A 25,059-nucleotide genomic window follows, 5' to 3' on the forward strand; every position below is an offset into this window, starting at 1 on the left:
ATTTCATCGCTCCACGACCACGTCTAGCGATGCCAATTTTATATAAAAAGAAGATTCCTTACAAGAACTTGATCTGGTCTGAACAATTTCTTCCTAGATTGCATATTACTATATGCAAGAGTAGTCCAATATTAGCAGTTACCACAAATGAGCATATATTATTTTCTATTTCTAATAGTTCACGAATATGTAGCCGACGACCGTGGCTAAATCGTCAAATTGATCAGTTATAAATAAGTTTTATAAAATCTCCGACGTTTCCTTCAGATGGTAGAAACTTCGTGCAAACTCAAAGTAACCCATTCAGTGTCTAAATCCTGAAATTAATTGAAATTTCTCTTCCACTGTAAACGTTTTCAGGACATATTCCAGATTAGCGTGAAGTAGATACATAGCTGGAGCAGGCACCACCCTACATTAGACTCCGAAAAAGCGGAAAGTTATATGCCTCTGACTACTTGAGACATTTAAACGATAAGCATTTAAAAAACAGTCGGTGGAGTCCGTCCTGTACTTACTAAAAAAATTTGTATTGATAAGCTTCATCGAAACCACAGGGTGGTTCAGAGAGGACCCAAAAGAGAGAGGATATTTTAAGCCCGGTGGTTTCATAATGAGACGCTTAATCCATTTTACCCACCTATCTAGACTGAAAATCTAAATACATAACATACACACATATGTACATATATGTATTATATATAACCATCACTCATATCTAAATTTAGTAAGAAGCTACAAGTACAGGGTAACTACGATAAAGCAAAAAACGAATTCGATTAAAATTCTTAGTAATTGTATTTCCGCCTTTTAAAATCAGAATTTTGTGCATCATTCTGTAGAATATCGATTTTAGTTACATACTTAGTTATACAATGTAGCAGAGACACACTCCACAAAAGCTTGCGACATCTGCAGTTAGAATTTTGTGTTTACACCCATACCATAGGGTGGTGCATCATTCGTTGGCAGATAATAGAAACCGGCAGCACTAACAAATTAAAATACACAAAATAAAGAAATAGATAGATAATATATTTGTAGTTAAAGCATAGGGTTTCAACAATCATTCTCACCTTCTCGATACGTCTTCGCCCATAAAAACCACCTCACCGTCATCCATTTCTCCTTTCAAGGCAGCAGTTTTCACTTTCTTGCGGCAATTGTTCGTATTCAACATTTTTATGCCATTCAAAGTACAGGAAATCGCGGGAAAACTCTTCGGTTGCCCAATAGATTCGGCGTAAAGGAAAACGGCGCGATTATGGCTACAGCTATCTGTGGAGTATAAAAGCGTTTGAGCAAATAGCGAAAATATAGAAAACACTTTTTAGCCATTCTACAGGGTGCTGAACTTTTGATAATTTTGAAACCTTCACAATTTTAAGAAACATATTTTTCCCCATCTTTATAGTTCCATACATTATAGTGCGATATAGTATACGAACACAAATGAAAAGAAATAATGTTTCAGAAGGATTGAAGTGCCGTGAGCGCATCGTACATATATATGTAATAATAATTACCGTAGTTGCTTATGTGTTATGCAAGTGTATGTGTGTACTTACACTGTTCGAACAACAATTGCTTAGCGATCAAGAGTACATCCATGTCAGCGCAGCCGGGTTGTGGTGCGGTGCCGAAATTCGGATAGAAATCGATATCACCACGCGGAGTTCCGTCACCAAATACCGGAAAGTCAGTATGTATGACATCGACGAACTGTGCCGCGGTGGCATGTAAGCTATCTGTGGAGAGTGCAGTAAAGAGTGGTAAAGCTGGATCCAAACCGGTCACACGACCAAGGCTGCCATTGAAGAAGTCACCAATATTGCCAGCGATGTGCGCACCCAAGCTATGGCCGATGATGTGAACGTCAGCGGCAGCAATCTCGTGCTTGCTGTCCAAGGAAGAGAAAATACAGCAAGCATTAGGGTTGAACATTTTTGCACTGAACAGCAAATATGTGACAGATTAATATTTAATATGTAAAATAAGTTTGGAAGTCGGCCTAAAAATAAGGTTTACTGCTTAATATTGAAAAAAAAAATAATGGATTTTTATAATAAAGAGGGCTTAATACTTTTAAATATTAAATAATGCTCTCATCATTGGCGGTTATGTCTAAAAAGCATGAATAATTTACTAAAATTGAAAATAACAGCACTTTTACTTACTCAAGAAAATCTTTCAATTGTTTGCCAAAATGCCTCGCTACTTGTCCAATGGCTTTACGCGCGGTAGGATAATCCAGAGCAGCAGCATCTGACCAATCAGCAAGCAGAACATTATCCTTGCCTTTAGCGAGATAAGCTGTAAACGAGATTTTGTTGTAAAATGCTTCATTGTTGTGATAATAATTTAAGAAAGATATTTCAACAAAACTTCATAACACTATAGCAACTTTCGAACTTGCTTTCGAAAATGTTTTCGAACTTTTTCAAAACCATAATTTACCGTTTCTGAGCGGCGTAATGGAGAAATGAAATCGACTACTTGTAAATCCATGTATAATTAGTTTAATGTCATTTTTCGATGGTAGCTCTGCCACTTCACTGAGTAGAAGCTCACCGTTTCCCCCAGACGCCGCTCTAAATAACCAGAAATTTTATAACCTTAACAAAAGGATTACAAACATTAAAAACAATAAAATACACACTCTTGTTGGTAGTAGATATTAGCCTTCGATACAAGCTCATCTAAGTTGTGACCGAATGCCGTGACTTGGACATGTTTGGTAAAGCTCGTGTGCAAAATGGTGAGTAGTATTAATCTCACAAAAAACATTTCGAAATTAAAATATTTTAACTTTTTTTAATGTTTAAATTCACGTTTTTATATTCTAGTTTTATACTTAAGATGCTGAAGGCTTTTTAGCGTCCGCTTTTCAGTCGCCTTGAGTTTTATCTGCATCTAAACCTAAGCAAAGCCTCATATTTATCTGTGCTGGCTTAGAAGTAATTTCTTCTATTGCATGTTTCACATTATTTTTAATACAGGTACGATAAACTTATGGCAATTACTGATAATTTCCAATGCGTGTAGATTTGATCGCATCACAAATATGTAAGCACTTACCTAGATGTTCATGGTTTACGTAGTTTATTGAGCATTTGCGTAAGCATTTCCTAGTTACAGCACTTTCGGCACGCTATTAAGTAATACTAAAAGCAATACTATATCATACGTATGTTAGATAGTTCTAGGGAAAGGCGTGAACCGACTTCATTCATATTTATTAACAAATCTAGTTACAATAAGAAAACATAATATGAAAGCTAGTTAGTATATGGGAACTAGTAGGACGATTGAACCCATTTTACTAATTCTTGAGACCATTCACCAACATATAGTAGTTATGTCGAAAAAATATAAATATGTAATCTTATGTATTTTCATTTAGTGTATTCGCTTAATTCTTCTTCTTTGTTATTGGCTTGGATACCGCCTACACGGTTATAGCAAAGGTTACAACAGCGCGCCAGCGCAGAAATAATTCGTGACTTATAAAGTTTGGTCTTTATTCGTCGAGAGAGAACTTTACTTCTCAATTGCCTACTTGGTCCGAAGTAGCACCTGTTGGCAAGAGTTATTCTGCATTGGATTTCGAGGTTGACATTGTTGTTGGTGTTAATAGTAGTTCCAAGCAAAATTATCTAAAACTTCGAAGTTATGACTATCAACATTGTCAAATCGCGAGTGCGACGACTGCTTGCTTCGCATTCTGGAGAAAGCAGAACTAACGGCGTGGTTGTTGGGGCCAATGATATCAATATCATCGGCGTTTAAGCTCTGCAGCTCGAATTGCTTTTTCCAACAGTAGATTGAAAAAGTCGCACGATAAGTAGTCTCTTTGTATGAAACAACGTTTCATATCGAACTGCTCGGAAAAGTCCTTCCCGGCTCTGACGGAGCGTTTGGTATTGCTCAACGCCAATTTACACAGCCGTATTAGCTTTGTGGGGATACCAAATTCAGACATCGCGGCATAAAGGCGAATCCTTTTCGTGCCGTCAAAAGCAGCTTGAAAATCAACGAAAAGTTGGTGTGTGTCGATTCTCTTTTCACGGGTCTTTTCCAAAATTTGGCGCATGGTGAATATCTGGTCGGTTGTTAGTTTTCCAAGTCTAAAGCCACACTGATAAGTTCCAATCAGTTTGTTGACTGTGGGCTTTAACCTTTCACACAATACGCTCGATAGAACCGTATATGCGATGTTGAGAAGAATTGTCCCACAATGCAGATTTCGAGGTCTCCCTTTTTGTGGATTGGCCGGGAATGCTTTCGTCCGCCCATATTCCACAAAGAAGCTGATGCATGTTCCTTATCATTTCTTCGCCATCGTATTTAAATAGCTCGGCCGGCAATCCATCGGCCCCACCGCTTTGTTGTTCTTCAGACGCGTAACTGCTATTCGAACTTCTTCAGAAATTAAGAGACCAATTTCAATTAAATTTTATATGTGCCCCATATCAGTCAATCTATGAAGTCTAGTATTGAAATTCGGTAAGAATATTGTGTTGACAGCTTTCATTTATGCAAAAAATGGGTAGAACATTGTTAATTTTTTCCTTTGCGCCATTATACCTTATATAACTATTTTCGAACTTCTGCCATATTTGGGTCAATATTTGGGGTTATTTAAACAGCTTTCTGCTAATGATATGTCGTAATACCAAAACTGGATAAAATATGATCAAAATATTGAATGTAGGCTACTATGTGACCAAAAATTGTCACAATCGGACCAAAACTATTTAAGTCTCTTGCCGAATAAGTTAATCAAAGCTCCAATTGCGGGCTTTTTATCAAAAAAATTTGGTCAATCTGTGAGATATATTATAGAAATTAAGAGATAAACGTTTCTTAATAATAACGGGTGATCCTAGTGGGACTACTTAATAACCTTTCTTTGACAGATCACGAGTGAGTCGTTTGTAGCTGTCATGTTATTTTTTCAGTATTGATTGACTTCCGCCTGAACAACGTACACAAAACTTTAACAATTTTATTACGAAAATTCACGTTCTGTAAAGAATGTGTTCCACGCGCTACGCTCAACTTATGGTCAACATAATCGGCTACTACTATTCGCCACTCCCCATCTTGAGTCCTAGCATTCATTATTGGATATTGGTCCATATAGGAATTGGTCCAACACGCAGTGAAGGAAAAAAGCAGCCGTAGCTGAGAGTGTACATGTATACCGTGGAGCGGTGATCGCAGCAACTCAAACTGAAGTAAGGAACGATTGGTGCATTTTACGTCGAGATCTTAAATTGAAAGCATACAAAGTACAGCTTGTGCAAGAAGTGAAACAGCTCAACGCTTCCCAAGCGACATGGCTTCGCTTTATGGGCTCTTAAAAAGTTCCAAGAAGTTTTTAGGATTTGACTCAAATTTTGTTCAGCGATAAAACTCATTTCTGGCACAATGGGTATGTAAACAATCAAAATTTTCCGCATTTGGAAAACTTCCCCCAGACCTCAAACTTACAAACTTTTGCAACTGAAGGTATCTCCCCGGCGTTGATCCTTACAAGTTGGAAGAGTATAAGCTATTCGGTTAAAACCGAAATTAGATCTTTCTTACTTGTTTAAAATTCTAATTTGTTATCAAAAAACACCACACAGTTTTACAGCATCTTAGATTGGTTTGAATCTCGAACATAAGTTTGAAGAAATTTCCATAAATCGAAAAAATTATTGAAAGGACAATGATAGTAAGGTTGTGATATACATAAGTAAATATTACGGATATATTTAAACTTTCAATGATTTTATTGAAATTCAATCTTTACAACATGGCATTATACGTTTTATTTAAAATACAGTTACAAAATTAAAATTTACAAATGTAAATTAAATTATCTCTTGATACAAATTTATGTAGGTTTGTTGTACATCAATACATATATACATGGATGTAATCTAATTAAAATAGTTAACACTGAGTCTCGTTTTGAGTATATTTTGTGACGATAAGGCAACATTTAGAAACTTTTCTTTTATTTTCATACGAGCGAGACTTTGAACACAATACCATATTAAAATATAGTAATCGTAAATGGCAAAAGTACAAGCACCCGTAAGTTAGAGAGCCTGAGTACAATTATGCAGTGAATGTACACATACAGCTAGGTAATTAATTCCTATTTTAATTATATAAACTACTTGCTCTGCAAATCACCGTCAGTGTTCACTGGACGTATCATCATGCGCACAGCTCTCAATGAATAAGAGGGTCCCCTAAATCCGTCCCAATACATGCCTTGGTACAGAGGCGTGTTGTTGTAATTTTCCTCGAAATATTTGCCATTCAAGTTGCTGTTAATGAAAGGAGATTATTGAAAATATGCCTTCACATTGTAATCACCGAATATCATTCATTACCTCATGTCACACCAGTTGTACCACCAAGCACCGTTTCGCGACTGAGCACAACTGCAATCAACACAGCCGTCATTGTCATTGTCGAAGGTGGAGAATTTGCTGCCAGCATGATAGGTTAAGGAGTCGCCAGCATCACCTTCATATTCACCTGAAATATTAGACATTAATATTAAAACTATTTGCACAATTTATCCAAACGCTCTCTTACCTAACAAATTGAGCGCATAGTCCTCCTTCTCGTTGCCGATGGCAAATAAATTATAACGTGCATAACGGGAGTTGCCTTCGAAATCCTGCAACATAATCAAAAGCTCATGCACCGCTGACGAAGTGAGAGCGTGTAGCTTATCAAGGCCGATGAAAAACTCGCCACCTATATTGCCGAATCCAGTTTGGTACTCGAGCCAGCCGCGATAGAAGTTCAATTTGCCATTGAAACGATTCTGTATGAGTGTCCAGCCGCCACCAAACAGCTCATCGTCGCAACGTACATAGAAGGGATCGGATTCGGGTGTGAGTTGCAGACGCAAAATACCATTGGACGTGGGAACGTCTTGTGCACAGCTGGTGACGAGCGGCTCTGTCGGCTGTCGGGTGTCGTAGAAATTTGTCGGTTGACGATTGTTGCGTCGCGCATGTTTAAAGCCGCGTGCCACCATGCTAGATGTAGATTTAAGGAAATTTTTCATTAAAGAAATGTAATATTGTTTGGAATGAGGTTTAATAGAATATGCAAAGATAACTTTCTTTACATATTTATATAAATTTATTAGAATTTAAAAGAATGGTAGGAAGATTGGTTTTTTAACGACTTTTTAGCATCGAAGTTCATTTAGTATATTTCTAATTAATTTATTGAAATGTTAAATCATCTTGATTTTATTTCAGGAATATTCGAAATTAAAACATTATGCCTAACTAACTAGTTCTACAAACCGATTTCTACATTGTACATCATTTTAAGACGTTCGATGAATACGATGAATCGTATAACTTAAGATTTTGTGTAGCGCATACTGGCACTGTTGAAACGCGTTGGTGATGAGCATCATCCCATTTATATAAATATTTTCTACAACAAGGTGATAATTATAACCTACAATAGTCTTATGACCTCTCAAAAAGCACTCTACAATATTTAGACATGATAATAATTCTGTGATTAGTGTTGAAATACCTGTCTTTGAGTTGCCAAGCGTTCAAAAGTAGCGCGCTTTAAGCAATCGATATTGCAAAACTGGTCTAAAATCTGTTATACAAAACTTGGTAGTATTGAAAAATGCGGTTCTACAACTTAGTTTGGTTTCGGCATATTCTCTTGTATTGATTTTACTCGCTAACTTCGTTACAGTTCACAGAAAATTTAAAATTTTTGATAGGAGAGCAGAGGTGGTGAATCGAAGTTGGCTAATATAACATAATCCCCAAAGTAAATCATCATTTTTTTCCTAATAAATAGTTTATATTATATGCAAGGCAATTCTAATTTCAAATCTTTCAGGTGAGTATGATTATGCAATAAGAAAGCTAAATTCCTTCTAAAGTGTCAGTAATTTTAATTGCCATTGAAGGTGACTAAAAAGAAATCGCATCACGACCGAAACATATTTCAATAAATTTGCTTACAAAATTAAGAAGTAAGGAAGGTCTAACTTCAGGCGGAAGCGAGCAAACAGTAGTCTCGAAAATATTAAGGCAAATATTAAGAGTTTAGGTCGTTTAAAATATATAGAGATTGTTGTACGAGACATTCTTCGATTGGTGGATGAAAACTCGTTACATGTGTAGGGATTTGTGCTGCGTTATATCTGAACCTTTAATCCGATTCCTACCTTTTTTTTAACATAAGGAAGTGGTTAATAAGTTTCTTGGAGTCATCACTCACTTTAATTTAAATTTTTGGTTTCAATGAAAGATCAACAAACATACTTAAGTACAATCAGATATTTCAAAGTCAGTCTGAACATTTTGATATTGACACATAGACAGAATTTAACTGAAGTTTTGCTCACCAACTTATGGTCCACTGTGCTTTCTCCCATATCACAAAACAGTTTGCGCAAGACACTTTGCCCATGTTGGACAAGTTTTCTTGAGTCTGCAGTGCCCAGTGTAGAGCGCGAAACGGAGACGAAATTTATCTGGGGGGAAGGTTGATCTAAACTTTGCTGGGTGCCAACCTCCTAGGACTAACTTGACGTGGCGCAGTTTTGTTGTCTGCTGACAGTGTCATGCTCTCCCCACCCTCATCTCCATGCGGAGCATCTCCTTTATGTATGGTGTGGGACCCTACCGCAATGCATGGTTCTGGACTCATCCTCCAGGAAACCGCCGCAGAGCGGGCTAATTCTCCGACCAGCTCATTGCCGGCCACCCCTTTATGCACCAGCACCCAGATCAGGTGTACACTGATAGACCGTTCAGCCTTCCTATACACTCCTCCACTAATAGTGGATTTAACTTCATAAGCTGAGATCGCTTTTATTTGCCATTTGATTATCGCTGAGTAAAGCATACTTGAATTATGGAGGGAACACTTCTCCAGCCTGCTGAATGGCAGTGAACACACAACGCCAGGAGAAGACGAACCCGATTCCCCAATCAATGACGATGGAGCAGACGTTCCATTGCCCGACCAAGAAGAAGTTCGAATAGCAATTACCCGTCTGAAGAACAACAAAGCGGCGGGGGCGGATGGATTGCCAGCCGAGCTATTCAAACACGGCGGCGAAGAACTGATAAGGAGCATGCATCAGCTTCTTTGTAAAATATGGTCGGACGAAAGCATGCCCAACGATTGGAATTTAAGTGTGCTATGCCCAATCCATAAAAAAGGAGACCCCACAATCTGCGCCAACTACCGTGGGATTAGCCTCCTTAATATCGCGTATAAGGTTCTATCGAGCGTATTGTGTGAAAGATTAAAGCCCACCGTCAACAAACTGATTGGACCTTATCAGTGTGGCTTCAGACCTGGTAAATCAACAAACCGACCAGATATTCACCATGCGCCAAATCTTGGAAAAGACCCGTGAAAGGAGAATCGACACACATCACCTCTTCGTCGATTTTAAAGCTGCTTTCGACAGTACGAAAAGGAGCTGCCTTTATGCCGCAATGTCTGAATTTGGTATCCCCGCAAAACTAATACGGCTGTGTAAAACTGACATTGAGCGGGACCAAAAGCTCCGTCAGGATCGGGAAGGACCTCTCCGAGCCGTTCGATACCAAACGAGGTTTCAGACAAGGCGACTCCCTATCGTGCGATTTCTTCAATCTGCTGCTGGAGAAAATAGTTCGAGCTGCAGAACTTAATCGAGCAGGTACAATCTTTTATAAGAGTGTACAGCTGCTGGCGTATGCCGATGATATTGATATCATCGGTCTCAACACCCGCGCCGTTAGTTCTGCTTTCTCCAGACTGAACAAGGAAGCAACGCAAATGGGTCTGGCAGTGAACGAGGGCAAGACGAAATATCTCCTGTCATCAAACAAACAGTCGTCGCACTCGCGACTTGGCACTCACGTCACTGTTGACAGTCATAACTTTGAAGTTGTAGATAATTTCGTCTATCTTGGAACCAGCGTAAACACCACCAACAATGTCAGCTTTGAAATCCAACGCAGGATAACTCTTGCCAAACAGGTGCTACTTCGGACTAAGTAGGCAATTGAGAAGCAAAGTCCTCTCTCGACGAACAAAAACCAAACTCTATAAGTCACTCATAATACCCGTCCTGTTATATGGTGCAGAGGCTTGGACGATGACAACATCTGATGAGTCGACGTTGCGAGTTTTCGAGAGAAAAGTTCTGCGAAAGATTTATGGTCCTTTGCGCGTTGGCCACGGCGAATATCGCATTCGATGGAACGATGAGCTGTACGAGATATACGGCGACATTGACATAGTTCAGCGAATTAAAAGACAGCGGCTACGCTGGCTAGGTCATGTTGTCCGAATGGACGAAAACACTCCAGCTCTGAAAGTATTCGACGCTGTACCCGCCGGGGGAAGCAGAGGAAGAGGAAGACCTCCACTCCGTTGGAAGGACCAAGTGGAGAAGGACCTGGCTTCGCTTGGAATATCCAATTGGCGCCACGTAGCGAAGAGAAGAAACGACTGGCGCGCTATTGTTGACTCGGCTATAATCGCGTAAGCGGTGTCTACGCCAGTAAAGAAGAAGAAGAAAGCGGTACACTGGTTGCGATGGAGATTGATTTGTACACACTTATGCTTGAAAGATGCTGGGAAAACATATTTTTGGTATGGATGGTTTGGTATGCGGTCCGGCAATGCCTGCATCAATGGCTTTCGGGGTTTTCGAGCCGTCAGTGTACCACTGGATAATGCTGCTCCTTAGTAGTAGGTTGACACTACTCCTGCCTTCGCTGCCTGTTTGATCACTAGATGCAGCGGTGTGAGTTCCAGCAGGCGAGTCTTTGCAGCTTCGATAGTTAAAGGCCTAAAGAAGACTACGTTTCTTTCGATGCACAAGCAACCACTCCATAAGTGACAATAGTATGCAACATTTTACAATACCTTGGTCTACGCACACACATACATATGTATTTTCAAATAACTCGACCTTTATACTGTTGCTAACGATCGTTAGGCAAACTTGTGCAACATGTTTCGAGGGTTTAAACCCAGCAATAAAGCGCATCAGCAATATATTTTGCGATATTGCAACAATAAACTGTCATTCCGCGCATCAGCCGTCACATCACTATTATTCAACTACACACAAACATATCTACAAGTCTTACGTATAAATTAGACGCGCGTCTCTAAGGCCTAAGGTGTATTTAAGCTTCAGCGGCGGCTTAAAGGTCGTCAAAGCATTTAAGTTGTACACTTCAGAATGTACAATCACTACTCGTATAATTACAATTAAAATATGCACCCGTGTGATTATACTCACTTTGACAATTTACTAATATTCGTTTCGAGTTGGTTATTTAATTCGTTGACAGCTGAGCGCGTCGAAAGCAATAAAGTGCCCAAAGAATCAAGTTTGACATCATTTGAGACCATCTGTGGCAGGCGGTCAGTGGTCTCCCGTGCGGTACGCAAAACGATTGCTGCAAATAATTGAAGAAAAAAACAATACAATTGTTAATTCATTTATGACAAGTAGCTAAGAGCAACAACAACTAGCAAATCAAACGTTTGGCATAATCATAAAGCAAAGCAACGGTTTATTTTACAAAGCAGAATATGTGTATTGTTTCAAACTTTAAACTGCCGATTCTGACCTTCTTCCTTTTTTCTCTCTTGGTTCAAGTCACCTTTCAATTCATCAATGTTGCGCTTCGTCTGGCGTTCCATGTAGTCGAGTGTGTCGAGCCGCTTGAGGAAGTCGGTTTGCTGCACAGCCAGGGAATCTAATCGACCCATGTTATTTGTTTCGAATTGACCCATCCTGTGAGAGAAAATATAATCAGTTTGTGAGTTAATGAAAGCTTAAAAATTAATTGAAGAAAACATTAAAGACATACTGTGAACCAAAAAAAAAAAAACTTACACAGAGAAATGTTTTAAATTTGCAGCGACTTTTCTCTTAAACTATTTCAGCTTTTAAGCTGCAACAAAGACTATATGAAATTAAAATCTTATGTATTTTCTCAATTTTATAAAAAAAAATCATCAAAACACAATTTTGATTTTAACCATCTTAAAAAATTAAAATATCTGGTTTTTGATCACTAAAAAAAACGTGTTCTCCTACGTTGGCAACACTTTGTACGCAGTTATCAAGTAGGTATTGTTATTTTTTTTTGTCTTATTTACGTATGGCCAAAATGTATTATTTGGTAAGCGAATTTCTTTTGTGCGGCTGTAGTCTTTGAAGAAAAAATGCTGAATAAACAAACACATCAAGATTTACAGGCTCTGTTAAGCAAATGTTGGCAAGAGAACAAAAGCACTAAGCAAAATTTTCCAAAATACACATACCATTGTTCAATACATTATTGCTGAAATTCTGGCGTTGGAAGACTTGTTCGTATTGGAAGACACAAAAAAATTTGAACGACCCAGTCTAAAAGTAAAATTGCTTTGGAGTATCAAGGTGCTCCTGAAAATATCCGCTATGAGCCACCACGGAGATGGAGGAAGCTAACATTGCAAAACTCGACCCTCATACTGTTCGGAAACACTTGCTTTTACCCGATTTTAGAGGACATAACCACGAAATAAGCTATACTTATGGAAGAGAAATGTACTGAAACGATATTCCAAAGATTACATAGGCCTATATGGTAACGAATTAACGAGAACGCAAAGTTAATAGCAAAAATAATTTTCAAAAATATGGAAATATATATCTCTCGATCTTACTGGATTCCATGAATAGAAGACTGCAAGCTATTATGCAAACAGCATTAATTTTCGTCAGTGAAAAAATATATATAATGGTACTGTTAAAAACTACTAAAAGCGCAATAAATCAATAACTAAATATGCCAGAAACATTAAGTCTTACCTCCGAGATGGTATGAGATGGCTTTATTTGAGCAGATGAGAGATATACAATTGAAATTTGCAGAGAATGACAATAGTAACTCTGTGTATCAAAAATGGATTGAATCGGATCAATACTTCTCTGAGCCCCCAATATACCTAATATAATATACAGATTGTTGAACTTCCGGGTAACTTTATATGGGATATATCAGTCAATCTTTGAGTTATCTCAATGAATATTACAGAGCGTACTCTACTCATAACATAAATAAAGTAAAAAAGTAGGTTAATTCAAACAGTTTATTTCACTTTATCCCGAATGATGTTTTAGAGAGTTTATGCAACTCAATGCGGTACATACCGAAATATTTTACGTACATAAAATATTTTAAATTAAATGTGCAAAGTCAGTAATTTCCATAAATATGATTTTTTATGACTTTTTCTCAATGACAATGGCTGGAGGGCTGTAATAACAATTTTATTGCCAATATTAATTGGTTTCAGAATATTTAACCAGTGCAATTGTGGTTAGTTTTTATATTCTACACAAATGTATAAGCGTTTTATTGGTTATTAATTTGCTGGAAAAAGTGCCAGCGAGTAATATGCTATAGTTATTGCCATGTTACACCGTATATCGTTGTCATTCTACCACATAATGCAAAATATTATGTTCTGGTAGTTTGATCAAAGATTGTAGCGCCATCTTTGGCAATATTCCGACAAATAGCAGCTTCTTGGAGAGAACAAGTAAAGCTTCAAATATACATACATATATCCTAAAAACTGAGGAACTGTTTAGCCTATATACAGACGGACATACAAAAATCCACTTAGCTCGTCATGCATACTACCTTAGGTCTAGTAAAAAAAAATTCATGACGGCCCCTAAATCGAGATAAAATCGATCAATTTCTTAAGCGAGTGGTTACAGGTGATGAAAAGTGCCTCCCCTACGGCAACTTCAAGCGAAAATTGTCTTGGTGGAATCGCGTTGCGGCGGCGCAAACGGTAGCCAAGCCAGGATTGACTATCACAAAAGGTTTCATATGTGTTCATCTACCATTAGTTGCTCCCCTACGGTTAAATTCTTAATCCGGATCTGTATTTTCAACAAGAGGAGCCGCTGAAGGAAGCAGTCGTCCAGAAAAGCAGAAAAGAAGAGGGTATTAGGAGATGAGTTCCGTTCCCTAGGCCACACACATCAAGAATGAGGCGAGCAGAAGCTCCAGAAGTTTAGTTGGGAGGTTGTTATGCATCCACCTTATATGTACGTAGTTTGGCATCACTACCTATTCCTGTATAAGGCGAATGATTTTTCTGATGCAATATTGCGGCTGAAAAGTAGCTTAGGAAAATCGACTATTTCAGTTATTTGTCAATAGGGACGAGAGTTTCGATAATAGTCGCATAATAAGATCACCTTTGAAATGTCAACAAAATATTGAACAAAACGGTGCATATTTCCCCTAAATCGCATCTTTACTATGACAAATAAAACCTTCAATCTAATGCAAAATTACATTATTTTTACTTAATCCCTTGCATATAAGTATACTTGATCCGACGTTTCCTATTGAGTGTTGGAGACTTTGTGGAAAACTTAATATACTCTATTCGAGGTATATTTATACTATTTATATAATACATATTCCTTATTTTTGCTTTTATTTGATAAATTTTATATTTAAATACTCAATTTGTATTTAAAATTGATTTATCTCGAACGGAAATAAAATAACGTTTGTTGTATAATATTGGGTCGTTCACTAAGTACTTTCGCTTTTTAGTGGGATTGTGTAAAACATTTTATGAAATTTTATATTTTTCATTTGGATCCATAGCTTTTGTCATCTTTATCATATCATCATAATATCACCATAAAACTATTTGTCTTTGCAGGCAATAAACTGGTGCAAGTAATTTTTGACATCCTGATTTGAGGCGAAGGTTCTCACATCCAAACAATTATGCTGAGAAAAGAACAAGTAATAGTTCGAAGGTGCCAAGTCTGAATACTATGGTGGGTGTGATAGACCATTCCATTGAAACTTCGAAGACATTTGGCGACCCATCGAATATGTGTGACGTCAAGCATTATACTGGTTGAACACTATACATTTTCTATTGATCAATTTTGGCCTATCCTTGCTTAAGTGCATCGCTCAGTTTTTCCAGTTGAACACAATATACTTCAGAATTAAACATGGTACTATCGGGGAAAAATAAACGATTACTATAAAATCCAACGAAAAAGACAGCATAATTTTTTCTGAGTAACTATGGGCCTTCGCACTAGTTAGATCCGGTTCGTACTTTTTATACCAACATTCCTTGCACTTTACATTTTGTTAACAACACAAACTTCATCGACAGTAATAACAATGATTATGGATTAATTCTTTCAGATTTTATAAGCAAATCACAGTCGTTAATGCAACGAAGCAAATTTCGTTTTGAAGGAATAATCCTAGACTTGTATTACATGATTTTCGTCTTGTGTTCGATCTACCTTCTACGATAGGGCACCAAACTAAATCTATTTAAAAAAATTAAGAATTTTTTAAAAAAATGTCCTACAGTAGCAGCAGTTCAAATATGCAACGGTTAAGTGCGAAGTTGGTTGCGAAAAAATTCAATAAGATCAGCTGTTGGCATCAAACGTAATTACTTAGTGAATGACCCAATAGTTAAACTGCAGTTTACACAACACTAGTTTCTAATATTTTACTTGGCGCTTTTCGTCAGGCGTTCCGTTTTGTTTACAAACAAAAACTAATACTACATAAATGCTCGTAAAGATATTTAGTACGAGTACTTGAATACAGAGTCATGTTGGCACAATTTGTCAATCTGCCAACTTGACCGACTTGTTGATTTGCGCCAGCTGCCGACTTATACCGCATCACCCGAATACTATTTGTTTATTTGTGTATTTATTGTGTGCAAATGAGTTCGATTTTGATATATTTTTGCATTTCATGTTAACATTAGGGTGAGTCAATTTTTTTAAATTTTTTTGCCAACACAATTTACACCACACAATGTTCACACAGAACAAACTAATATCGGTATTCTGCTTGAGATGATTGTCTCATGTCTCTAATAGTAATTTAGTGACTCTGTTAGTCAGGAGTCTCATTTTGGTATTCTGGCAGATGCAGTATAGTAATATACGGTGTAGTATACTGTATAGTACATAGTATACTGTATCTGCCAGAATACCAAAATGAGACTCATATATTGGGTAGTCGAAAAAGTCTTTTCGTATTGCTAATCAAACTTCAACTTATTTTTTTATATTTATACTTATAAAGAAATAAACAAATATATACCATTTTGGTCGACCCCTACTACTTGGATAAACCGAACACCCTAATGTGCAGATATTTATTTTTTCCAATTTAAAAGAACTACCCTAATGTGTTATGTGTATGTGTGTAAATAAGTGCAGTAGTGTGCTCCAAATCTGATAATTACGTACATATGGGCGCATTGTGGTGGACTTGACGGTATTACGCCGGCTATGTACTGGTAATCGCTGGCAAGCGCCAAAGATTATTTTCATTCAAGGCGTCTTAGTCATGTATTTACTATGCACGGTGTGTATCAGCTACCGAATAAATTTATTGCGACAAAATTGTAATACGAATAAATACATATTAACAATAGTATATATGTATGCATATATGTGGTTAACTGTGAGTGAATTAATTTGACAAGTTGAAGGTCTCTAAATGCTCTGCCTCTTGAATTTTAAAATTGAAGTAATGATAACGCTCAGTGTACATAAATTAAATGTTCAACCATGTACATAGCGTAATTATCATACATATATATGTACATACATATATAGAACACCGTAAAACAAACACGCCGAAAAGCCGGCAAAAACGTTAAATGAGTCACTGATTCCCTATAAGTTATCAGTAAATTGTTTGTTTTGATTTCGCCAACATAAATAATTTCTATTTTGTTTTTAGGAAATTAATATATAATAATTTGGGGCGTCGCGAAATTTAAAAAATTTGGAAGAAAGTGATTTGATACGTATACATACATATGTATATAAGTATATACAATACATTTCAGTGAAAATTTCTTATTAACATTTATTGCTTCAAATTTAAATTAGTGTTTCCTAGAACCATAAAGCTATGGAATGCTCTTTGGCAGCCTTGATAATAATCCAAAATTAGTAAATTACATAGAAAATAGGTTTTTTGATTTTAGACTCGCAATTTATTACCGAAATTGTTTGCAGATTGTCAAGCCACAATTTAAATGAAATTTTCGGTTTATTATTAAAAATATGAATATACAATATATTAGAGTGGAAAAAAATGAATGGAAGCGAAATATGAATCCTTTTATCCGATAATTTGAAAAAATAGATAACTGTAAGGCGGATGACCTTCCCGTTAAGAACTAATACCTGGAGAGGCTTTCTTGTGGACTTTTAAAGTGTAATAAAGATCTTTATTTTCAATTTGAACATTTTATTTTTTGATAATTTACCTTGAATGAGCAAACCTACAACCATGAAAAAGTATTCTACCAAGTGTATCGGTATGAAAATTTTTGTGAAAAAGAAAAATTAATTTTGAATGAGAAAGTAAAAAAAAATATACCCATAATGATGACCACTGGTTTTTCCATACTTTGACCACCTTTCTGGCAATTTCTGTATACCATGCCAATAGAAATGTTTGTCTTTTGAAGCAAATCAATGAGGCACCCAATTTTCGACTTCTGCATAGGAATAGAAGTGCTGCTCAGGGAATTTGTGTCCCATCGATGAAAACATAATGTAATTGCAAGGGGCCAAGTCTAGTGAATACGGAGTGGGAGTGGTAGCTCCCAGCCAAGTACTTTGATCGTATCTCGAACCGATTTTGCTCTTTGTGCTGGTGCATTGTCATGTAACAAAATTCGTTTGACGTGCCTGCTGGTCCATTCTGTTCATTTTTGTTTCAATGCATGGTTAAAATTGATCAAATGTGTTTCATAGTTTTAGAAGCTAATGATACAGCACATCTTTCTAATCCCACCAAACACATAGCATTGCCTTCTTATCAAATCGAACTGTTTTGTAGTCGATGTTGATGGTTGTCCGGAATTAGCTTATGATTTTCTCCGCTTAGTATTCTTAAACTAAATCCATTTTTAATCACCAGTGATAATTCGATGCAAAACTGATTTATTTCAGACTTTTGAAGCAAAATTTTACAAGTGTTTTTTTTTTTGAATTCATGTGACATCCATTTTTCACACTTTTGGATCTTTTAAACGGTCTGAAATTGTTGTGTGATTCTAATAGAACATGATCACAAATGCCTCCACAAGCATTCAAAGCTATTCTGTACCACTTTCCTTCAAATGGAGACAAAAAATTAAAGCTCTTCGCACATTATCACTTTTCGGTACAAAATTTGACATTTTCGTCGCAATAAAAATATGATGTTGCTTGTTCAATGAATGTAAGGTCTTTGAATATGTTTGACAGCTTTCAAGCCAACCAAATAGAAAAAAAATTAAGACTCGTTCACAACAAAAGTTCCCTACCAATACATTTGTATCTTAACGCTCGCTTCGTGCCGGTACACCTGGTATAATGTCGTATTAATATTGTCACTCTACAAAAAAGGCCTTAGTCTGATTTTCCATAAAACAACTTCTTTAAAGATTTTACGCTATAAAGGTTATAAGTCAAACGCTTGAGCCTTCATACAGTACGGTACAGAATTTATAAGGTACTTGTTTGATTGCTCAGTACATTTGATGCTTATGATTAACTGCGTATAACTTGTAAAGGAATCTTTTTATGAAAAAAATTTATATCTAATGTAAAGATCATATTAACATTTATTATTTAAAATTTAAATAAGTATTTCCCAGAACCTTCACGCTCTGGAATGCTTTTCACAGCCACTTCGATTTGAATTGACCATCAAATGAATTGGTTGAAATGTGTGTACTGCATCAACGGTGCATATATAACTACATAGGTATAGTATGTTCATACATGTATGTATGTTTACCAATATGTCGATAAAGAAATAATTGTGGAATGCAAAACACGCTCGCTTTTGCCACTTCTAATACGCTGGAAAAGACGTCACAGAATGCCTGCGCTAATCGAAATCAAAACTCGTATATAAAACACCAAAAACTGGTTCACTTTCTAGATTCTTATTTGGTCTCTCTATAGCAGTATTCGTGCATACTTATATTGAATTAAGCTATTTTTGGCAGACTTACTTGTTTTCAATATTTTCCAAACGCCTGCGCAGATCTTCATCCAGTGTTGCCAAAACGCTTACACGATCATGTAGATTTGTGAGAAGGTCCTTACAATTATTAGCAATTCCATCGGATCTCTCTGCAGCTACTGATGTGCGGAAACGCTATAATGGAGGGATAGAAAAAGAGAATTGATAATTATTTAACTCGTGTTGTTTTTTTTAATAAATGCTGGAATAGCTTTCCGGTTATATGTATCTAATATATTTATACCTTACTACTTCATATTGGAAGCAGAGTCAAATAATTCTTATTACATTTTCCGTCTTATTTTCTTTGAGTAAAATAAAGTTAATAAAAATATTTTAAGTCAAGGCATGTATTCATCGATAATAGACAAACGGTTTAACATAATTGTAAATGAAGTCGTGCAGGTTACATAGTGTAAACTCGTACATTTTTTGGTTAAATACGCTACAGCATTAACAATTTTTGTATGCTTGAACAGTGTAAGCACAGGCGGATAGAAAAAATTTAATGAACTCCTTCAGCGGAATATGATTACGTTTCTGAAAACCTTAAATGATATATATAATATGTATATTGAAATAATTTTTGTATTCCTAAGCGTATAAATTTCGTAAAGATTTCTTCTAAACTCTTCTTGTGGATTATGTAATAAGCCCTACAGTTTCCGATGGGTTCTAATAGTTGATATTTGTCACTCCTGTACCACTCATGTACTAGTATGTATGTGAAATGTGGTTTTCAAGAATGTATAACAATTTAGCTTTATTATTAAGATAAAGGTTTTCCATTGTGATTTCGGCCAAGCGACAGTGACATTTTTTGCAGCAATTAGGGCCATATGTCACCATAACGCGTCGAATATTCTCTTTCAAGGCGTCATTGGTCTTGGGTTATCTGTTTATTTTTATTTGAGTATCCTTTTTCATAACCCCACAAAAAATAGTCCAGCGGTGGCTAACCGATATCGATTGATATTGGAGGCCATGCCACAAGTTCACGACGCGCTCAGTATAAGTTTCCTAATTATTTGTTGCGTGGTTTATATGGCATGTAGCGTCAGCTTTTTAGAAGATGATCCACATCAACGTTCTTTACTTTAGGAAGTAAAAGTCATTAATAATACTCGTAGATCTATAACATTCCCCATAGATACTAACATTATGAGCGGTTTCATTTGTGAAGAAATATGATTCTACCAAAAGTGAGCTTCAGCGCTGAACAAAAAATACTTTGAAAATCGGAATCGATAGTCATCCATGCGACGCGTTTGATGTTCGTTTGGCTCCAATTCTAGCATGAGTTGGATTGACCAAAAAAACAAGATCATTCTGCAAAATCTTCCACAGAGCTAATGGGCATAGCTCCAATATTGCGAGCGATGGCTGACGAACTCATACGGGTGTTCTTCAATACCCTGCTCCACAGCAGCAATAGCATCTTTAGTAAGCACTGTGCACTGCGCATTATCCACAAGAATACGTACATGTGGTGCGAAACTGATCCATCATTGCCCGAATTACCAACTCTGCTGGGCGAGAACCGAACCATTTTGCGAACGAAATGGCAAACCAAACTGGTCAAAAAGACCAACCCCAAAGAAGGTGTTGGTTTATTGCAAACCACACGTCTAAAAAACAGCCTTATAATTTTCACCTCAACTGCAGCCATAGATTCTTGGCATAACTGACCAATTTCTTCCTTTCCTTTTGAAGAAAGCAAAAAGAGCAATACCAAAAGTTGCTTATGCTAACCAACAGATCCACAATTTATGTACAATATTTGTATATTTTTAAGCAAATTTATATTACGGATATTTACATTTACTTGACCCTTTTAACCCCATTCGTCATGTCGCGCCCAAAATGCCTATAAATAACGAATGGCAGAGTATTGTGCAAGCAATACAGCCTACATAATTTATTTGTGATCTTCGCTTAGCAGTTATTTAAAGCAATTCACAATCTACATACATATATTCGATTTGACCATATGCGTATGGATTTCTGCATAACAAACAAGACTCCGACTTATAAAAAATGGGAAATGTACTCTTGGCGCTGAAGCAAACGAAACAATTCGGCAAAAAAATTAAACGCCTTGACAATCAGCAATGCCAATGCCAGATCAATTGAGCGGAATAAAAGCTGCTCAACAAGAATTCGACATAAATTAATTTGTTGGTACGATTTATGATTAAAATCTGTATGCGCGCCATATGCAAGCGTTCACATCACATAAATAGGTACAAATACAACATGTACATGAGTACTTAAATCTTATATGTATGTATTTATCTGTAAGTTTATATAAGTTGATAAATGATATGTACATATATGTATGAAGATGTGTAGATTCAAAGGCACGTTCGCATTGTAAGTATTAAATAAAGAGAGTGTAATACTTTTTGAGACAACGACCCAAATTCAACGTACATAAGAGTCTCTGGAATGGAGCTTTCGCTGACTTTTTCACCTTTGATGCCAAATTGTTAAATTCATTGTACATAAAGTTGAGAGGAGGGAATGTCATACTTATATAAGAGGTGATCCAAGTAGAGGTACTTCTTTCAGTGGGTATGTAAACATGCCGCATTTAGGACGAAGAGCGATCTGAAGAGATTCTAAAGTTACCGTTTCATCCAAAAAAAATAACGTTTTGGAATCAACGGTCAATAATTCTTCAAAAATGATGCTGGTGAGAACGTAAGCGTCAATGGCGACCATGATAACCAGCTATTTGATGCCTGAAATTGAAGCTCGTGACTTCGGCGACATTTGGTTTCAACAAGACGGCGCCACTTCCCACACATGTCATCAATTAATGGATTTATTGAGAGAACACTTCGGTAAGCAGATAATTTTAGATTTTAGCCCGGTCGATTGGCCACCAATCTCGTGTGATATCACACTGTTAGACTTTTGCCCATGAGGATATGTAAAGTCTAAAGTCAACATAAAGTTTTTTTATGGAAATATAATTTTGCCTAGCTGAAATGATTACGATAATTTAGGAGTCAGTCAGTCATTTCTTCAGCAGTGCTACTTTTTGCGTTACCCTAGTATATACACTAAATACATCATCCATATTTATAAATGTAATATGTTTTACTGCGATATGGGAGAGCTTCAGCGTCTTATTGAGAACTTTTTATTTGCTCTGTTGTTTTACAAGCCTGACTTCGCAAGTACAATGAACTTAAACAGCTTTTGCTCATTAGATTTATTGTGTTAACTTATATATATTATTTACCGACATGAATACAAATATTTTACATGTGTCTCCAGTAATACGAAAAATCTCAGTAAGATTCTCTTTAAAAGACAATTTCTAGCTGTTAACAGATTTGTGATAGAACGCCGAAATTGTGGAAATTTTACTATAGAGAACATTCAACATTCAACATTCATCATTATTGTATCATTTTAAGAGGAGTTTCTACCTTTTGAGATAAAAATAATCACTTTTTACTTTTGTGCTAAATATTTAGATAGATACATTTTTCAAGAATCCGTTCTAAAAATTTGGAATTGAGATGTTAAATAAAATAAGTTATCAGCCTGGCTAGCGTAAAGGCTATTTTCTCACAAGCAAGTTTTTCGAGTTGACGGAAGTCATATAGGCCGCAAAGTTGACCAATGGTCATGGCAATTTTTTACAGCAGAAGTTTGTGTATCTACTAGAATTTTCCAAAATTTTTTCTCAATTGTACGTTTAAACAATAATTAGGAACCAAAAAAAAACAAACCAAAAGTCTTTTTGTTTTTGTCAAAAGCTCATCATTTTTGCATTTTTCATGTCTTCTCCTTCAATATAGTATTAAGGAAAAGTATACAGATTGAAACCATGAGGACAAATCATCGTCAACCTGTCGCCATTGTTCAGTAAACCCCCGATTCTGTGTGAAAATTCCATCATATTATACATAACCTATTACCGGAAGAAAAATTCCAGAAAAAAACAGATTTTCGGTCCCTACCCCCTTAAGGGTTTACGTACAGTTAGAGTTTTCAAAAAACAGATTATTTATTTTTTTCTAATGTACATATATTTAGGAATGGACACAAAAAATTGTATATGGTTCCGTAATTTTAAAAGACGGTTCAAAGTGCTTGGATATAAAAGACATTATTACATCAGTGTAAAACTTTTCTGGTTTTTCGACGAAAAACAGCGACAAGTAATTTTCACATGCTTCTCTTGAAGCCAACTTTACTCCATTAAAGTAGTTCTGTATTGACCGAAACAAATGATAGCCCGATGGTGCAAGGTCGGGGCTATATAGTGGACGCATCAAAATTTCCCAGTCAAGGTCTCCCAATTTTTGCCGAGTCATCAAAGATGTGTGTGGTCTAGCGTTGTCCTGATGGAAGACGAAGCCCTTTCTCTTGATCAGTTCTGGCCGTTTTTTTCGATTGGTTGCTTCAATCTTATCAGTTGTAGACAGTAAAATGTAGAATAAATCGTTTGATCAGGTTTGAGCAGCTCATAGTGGATGCTTCCTTTCCAAGCCCACCAAACACTCAGCATAACCTTTCGAGGCGTCAATCTTGGCTTTGCGACTATTTGTTGAGCTTCACCACGCTTGGACTATGCCCTTTTTCGCACATTATTGTCGTATTTAATCCACTTTTCGTCTCCTGTTACCATTCGCTTCACAAATGATTCGATTTCTTTTCAACAAAGAATCGCAGATGTTAATTTGGTCCATTAAATTTTTCACAGACAATTCATGTGGTACCCAAACATCGAGCTTCTTTTTGTAGCCAGCCTTTTTTAAATGGTTCAAAACCGTTTGATGATGAATGTTAAGTTCCTTAGCGATATCATGTCTGCTTATGTGATGGTCCTGGTCAATCTTTTCCATAATTTCATCGACGTTTTCAATATATATATTATATGACTGCTATTGACGAAATACGAAAGACCTTTTCGACTACCCAATACTCGTATCACTAGGGATACCTGACGGCATTATGCTATAACCAAGTTCTAATACATTTCTTTTCGTATATGGGAACCAAGAAGATGAATTCAGCCGACAATAATATACACACATACTCTTAGGTATAACTATTTTAATTAGATATGCGAATATGAAGAGGCAGTTATCTACTTCATTTATTAAACTAGTATGGTAAATATAATATGAGAGTCATTAAGATCGTGTTAGTATTCTCCGAAGCCGATATGCATATACTAAGATAATCTAAGCTTTATATGTACGCATTTATACGCATGCAACTCGCTGAAGGCAGCGATTTTTTATTTATTGAAATTTTTTCATTGACATTTGATTTTTTATTAACGCAATAATAAATATTTATGTGGTTTTGATGACACCCACCCTATGGTTCCAGTTTGTTACATTCATGCGCGTCGGATGGGTTTGAAATTTTTGCGGTGGCAGTTGTTGACACAGGCCGCGATCGCTCAGTTGCACGGCCAACAAAGCCGCCAAGAAGATGCTGGGGAAATGCATGTTTCCGCTATTTTTTCGTTGTAGTTGTACACTAACGGTGAGGTAATTGTGGCACAAATGAACTTATACGGTGGAAGGTGACTTGGTCAGTTTTTAATGACCAATATCGTATTTGAATTTTAAACACTTTTATCACTTTACGCGTTCTTTTGTATTTTCATTCTTTTTCCACTAATTCCACTAATAAACTTATGCAAATTTTAGAAACGAGATTTCTTCAATGATTCTCCAACAGAGGCAAATTTTTTAAACTTATGATAATTATACTATATTATTGATGATCTTCTTCACACACACGCACCCGAACGTCAACGGCTCATTACGAAATGCTTATTATACGTATGGAAAGAAAAAAAGACGCGATCGCGCCCAAGTGTCTTGTTTGCGTATTTCACTTTAGAACCGCAGATCGTGTGTTCATCCAACGACCGCCTTGTTTATACTGA

At 36.5% G+C, this 25,059-nt stretch overlaps 2 protein-coding genes across 3 annotated transcripts; both read right to left on the reverse strand.

Annotated features, from left to right (window-relative positions):
• Positions 1-834: 834 nt before the first annotated feature.
• LOC105227141 (endothelial lipase) lies at positions 835-2,929 on the reverse strand. The gene is made up of 6 exons (XM_011206353.3): positions 2,660-2,929; positions 2,458-2,591; positions 2,178-2,313; positions 1,569-1,900; positions 1,077-1,278; positions 835-991 (listed from the first exon to the last, which is right to left on the reverse strand). Exons 1-6 carry the CDS (start codon positions 2,785-2,787, stop codon positions 919-921), a joined length of 1,005 nt encoding a protein of 334 aa, XP_011204655.2. The 5' UTR covers positions 2,788-2,929; the 3' UTR covers positions 835-918.
• Positions 2,930-5,761: 2,832 nt separating this feature from the next.
• LOC105227164 (angiopoietin-related protein 7) lies at positions 5,762-25,059 on the reverse strand. 2 transcript variants are annotated; one of them, XM_049459247.1, is made up of 7 exons: positions 24,479-25,059; positions 19,123-19,268; positions 11,682-11,815; positions 11,315-11,474; positions 6,601-7,052; positions 6,393-6,540; positions 5,762-6,326 (listed from the first exon to the last, which is right to left on the reverse strand). In XM_049459247.1, exons 1-7 carry the CDS (start codon positions 24,611-24,613, stop codon positions 6,170-6,172), a joined length of 1,332 nt encoding a protein of 443 aa, XP_049315204.1. In that variant the 5' UTR covers positions 24,614-25,059; the 3' UTR covers positions 5,762-6,169. The 2 variants fall into 2 exon arrangements, with proteins under 2 accessions (XP_049315204.1, XP_049315203.1); XM_049459246.1 differs by having other exon boundaries at positions 11,649-11,815.

Source organism: Bactrocera dorsalis, chromosome 5, assembly GCF_023373825.1.
Source record: "Bactrocera dorsalis isolate Fly_Bdor chromosome 5, ASM2337382v1, whole genome shotgun sequence".
Classification (NCBI taxonomy): domain Eukaryota; kingdom Metazoa; phylum Arthropoda; class Insecta; order Diptera; family Tephritidae; genus Bactrocera; species Bactrocera dorsalis.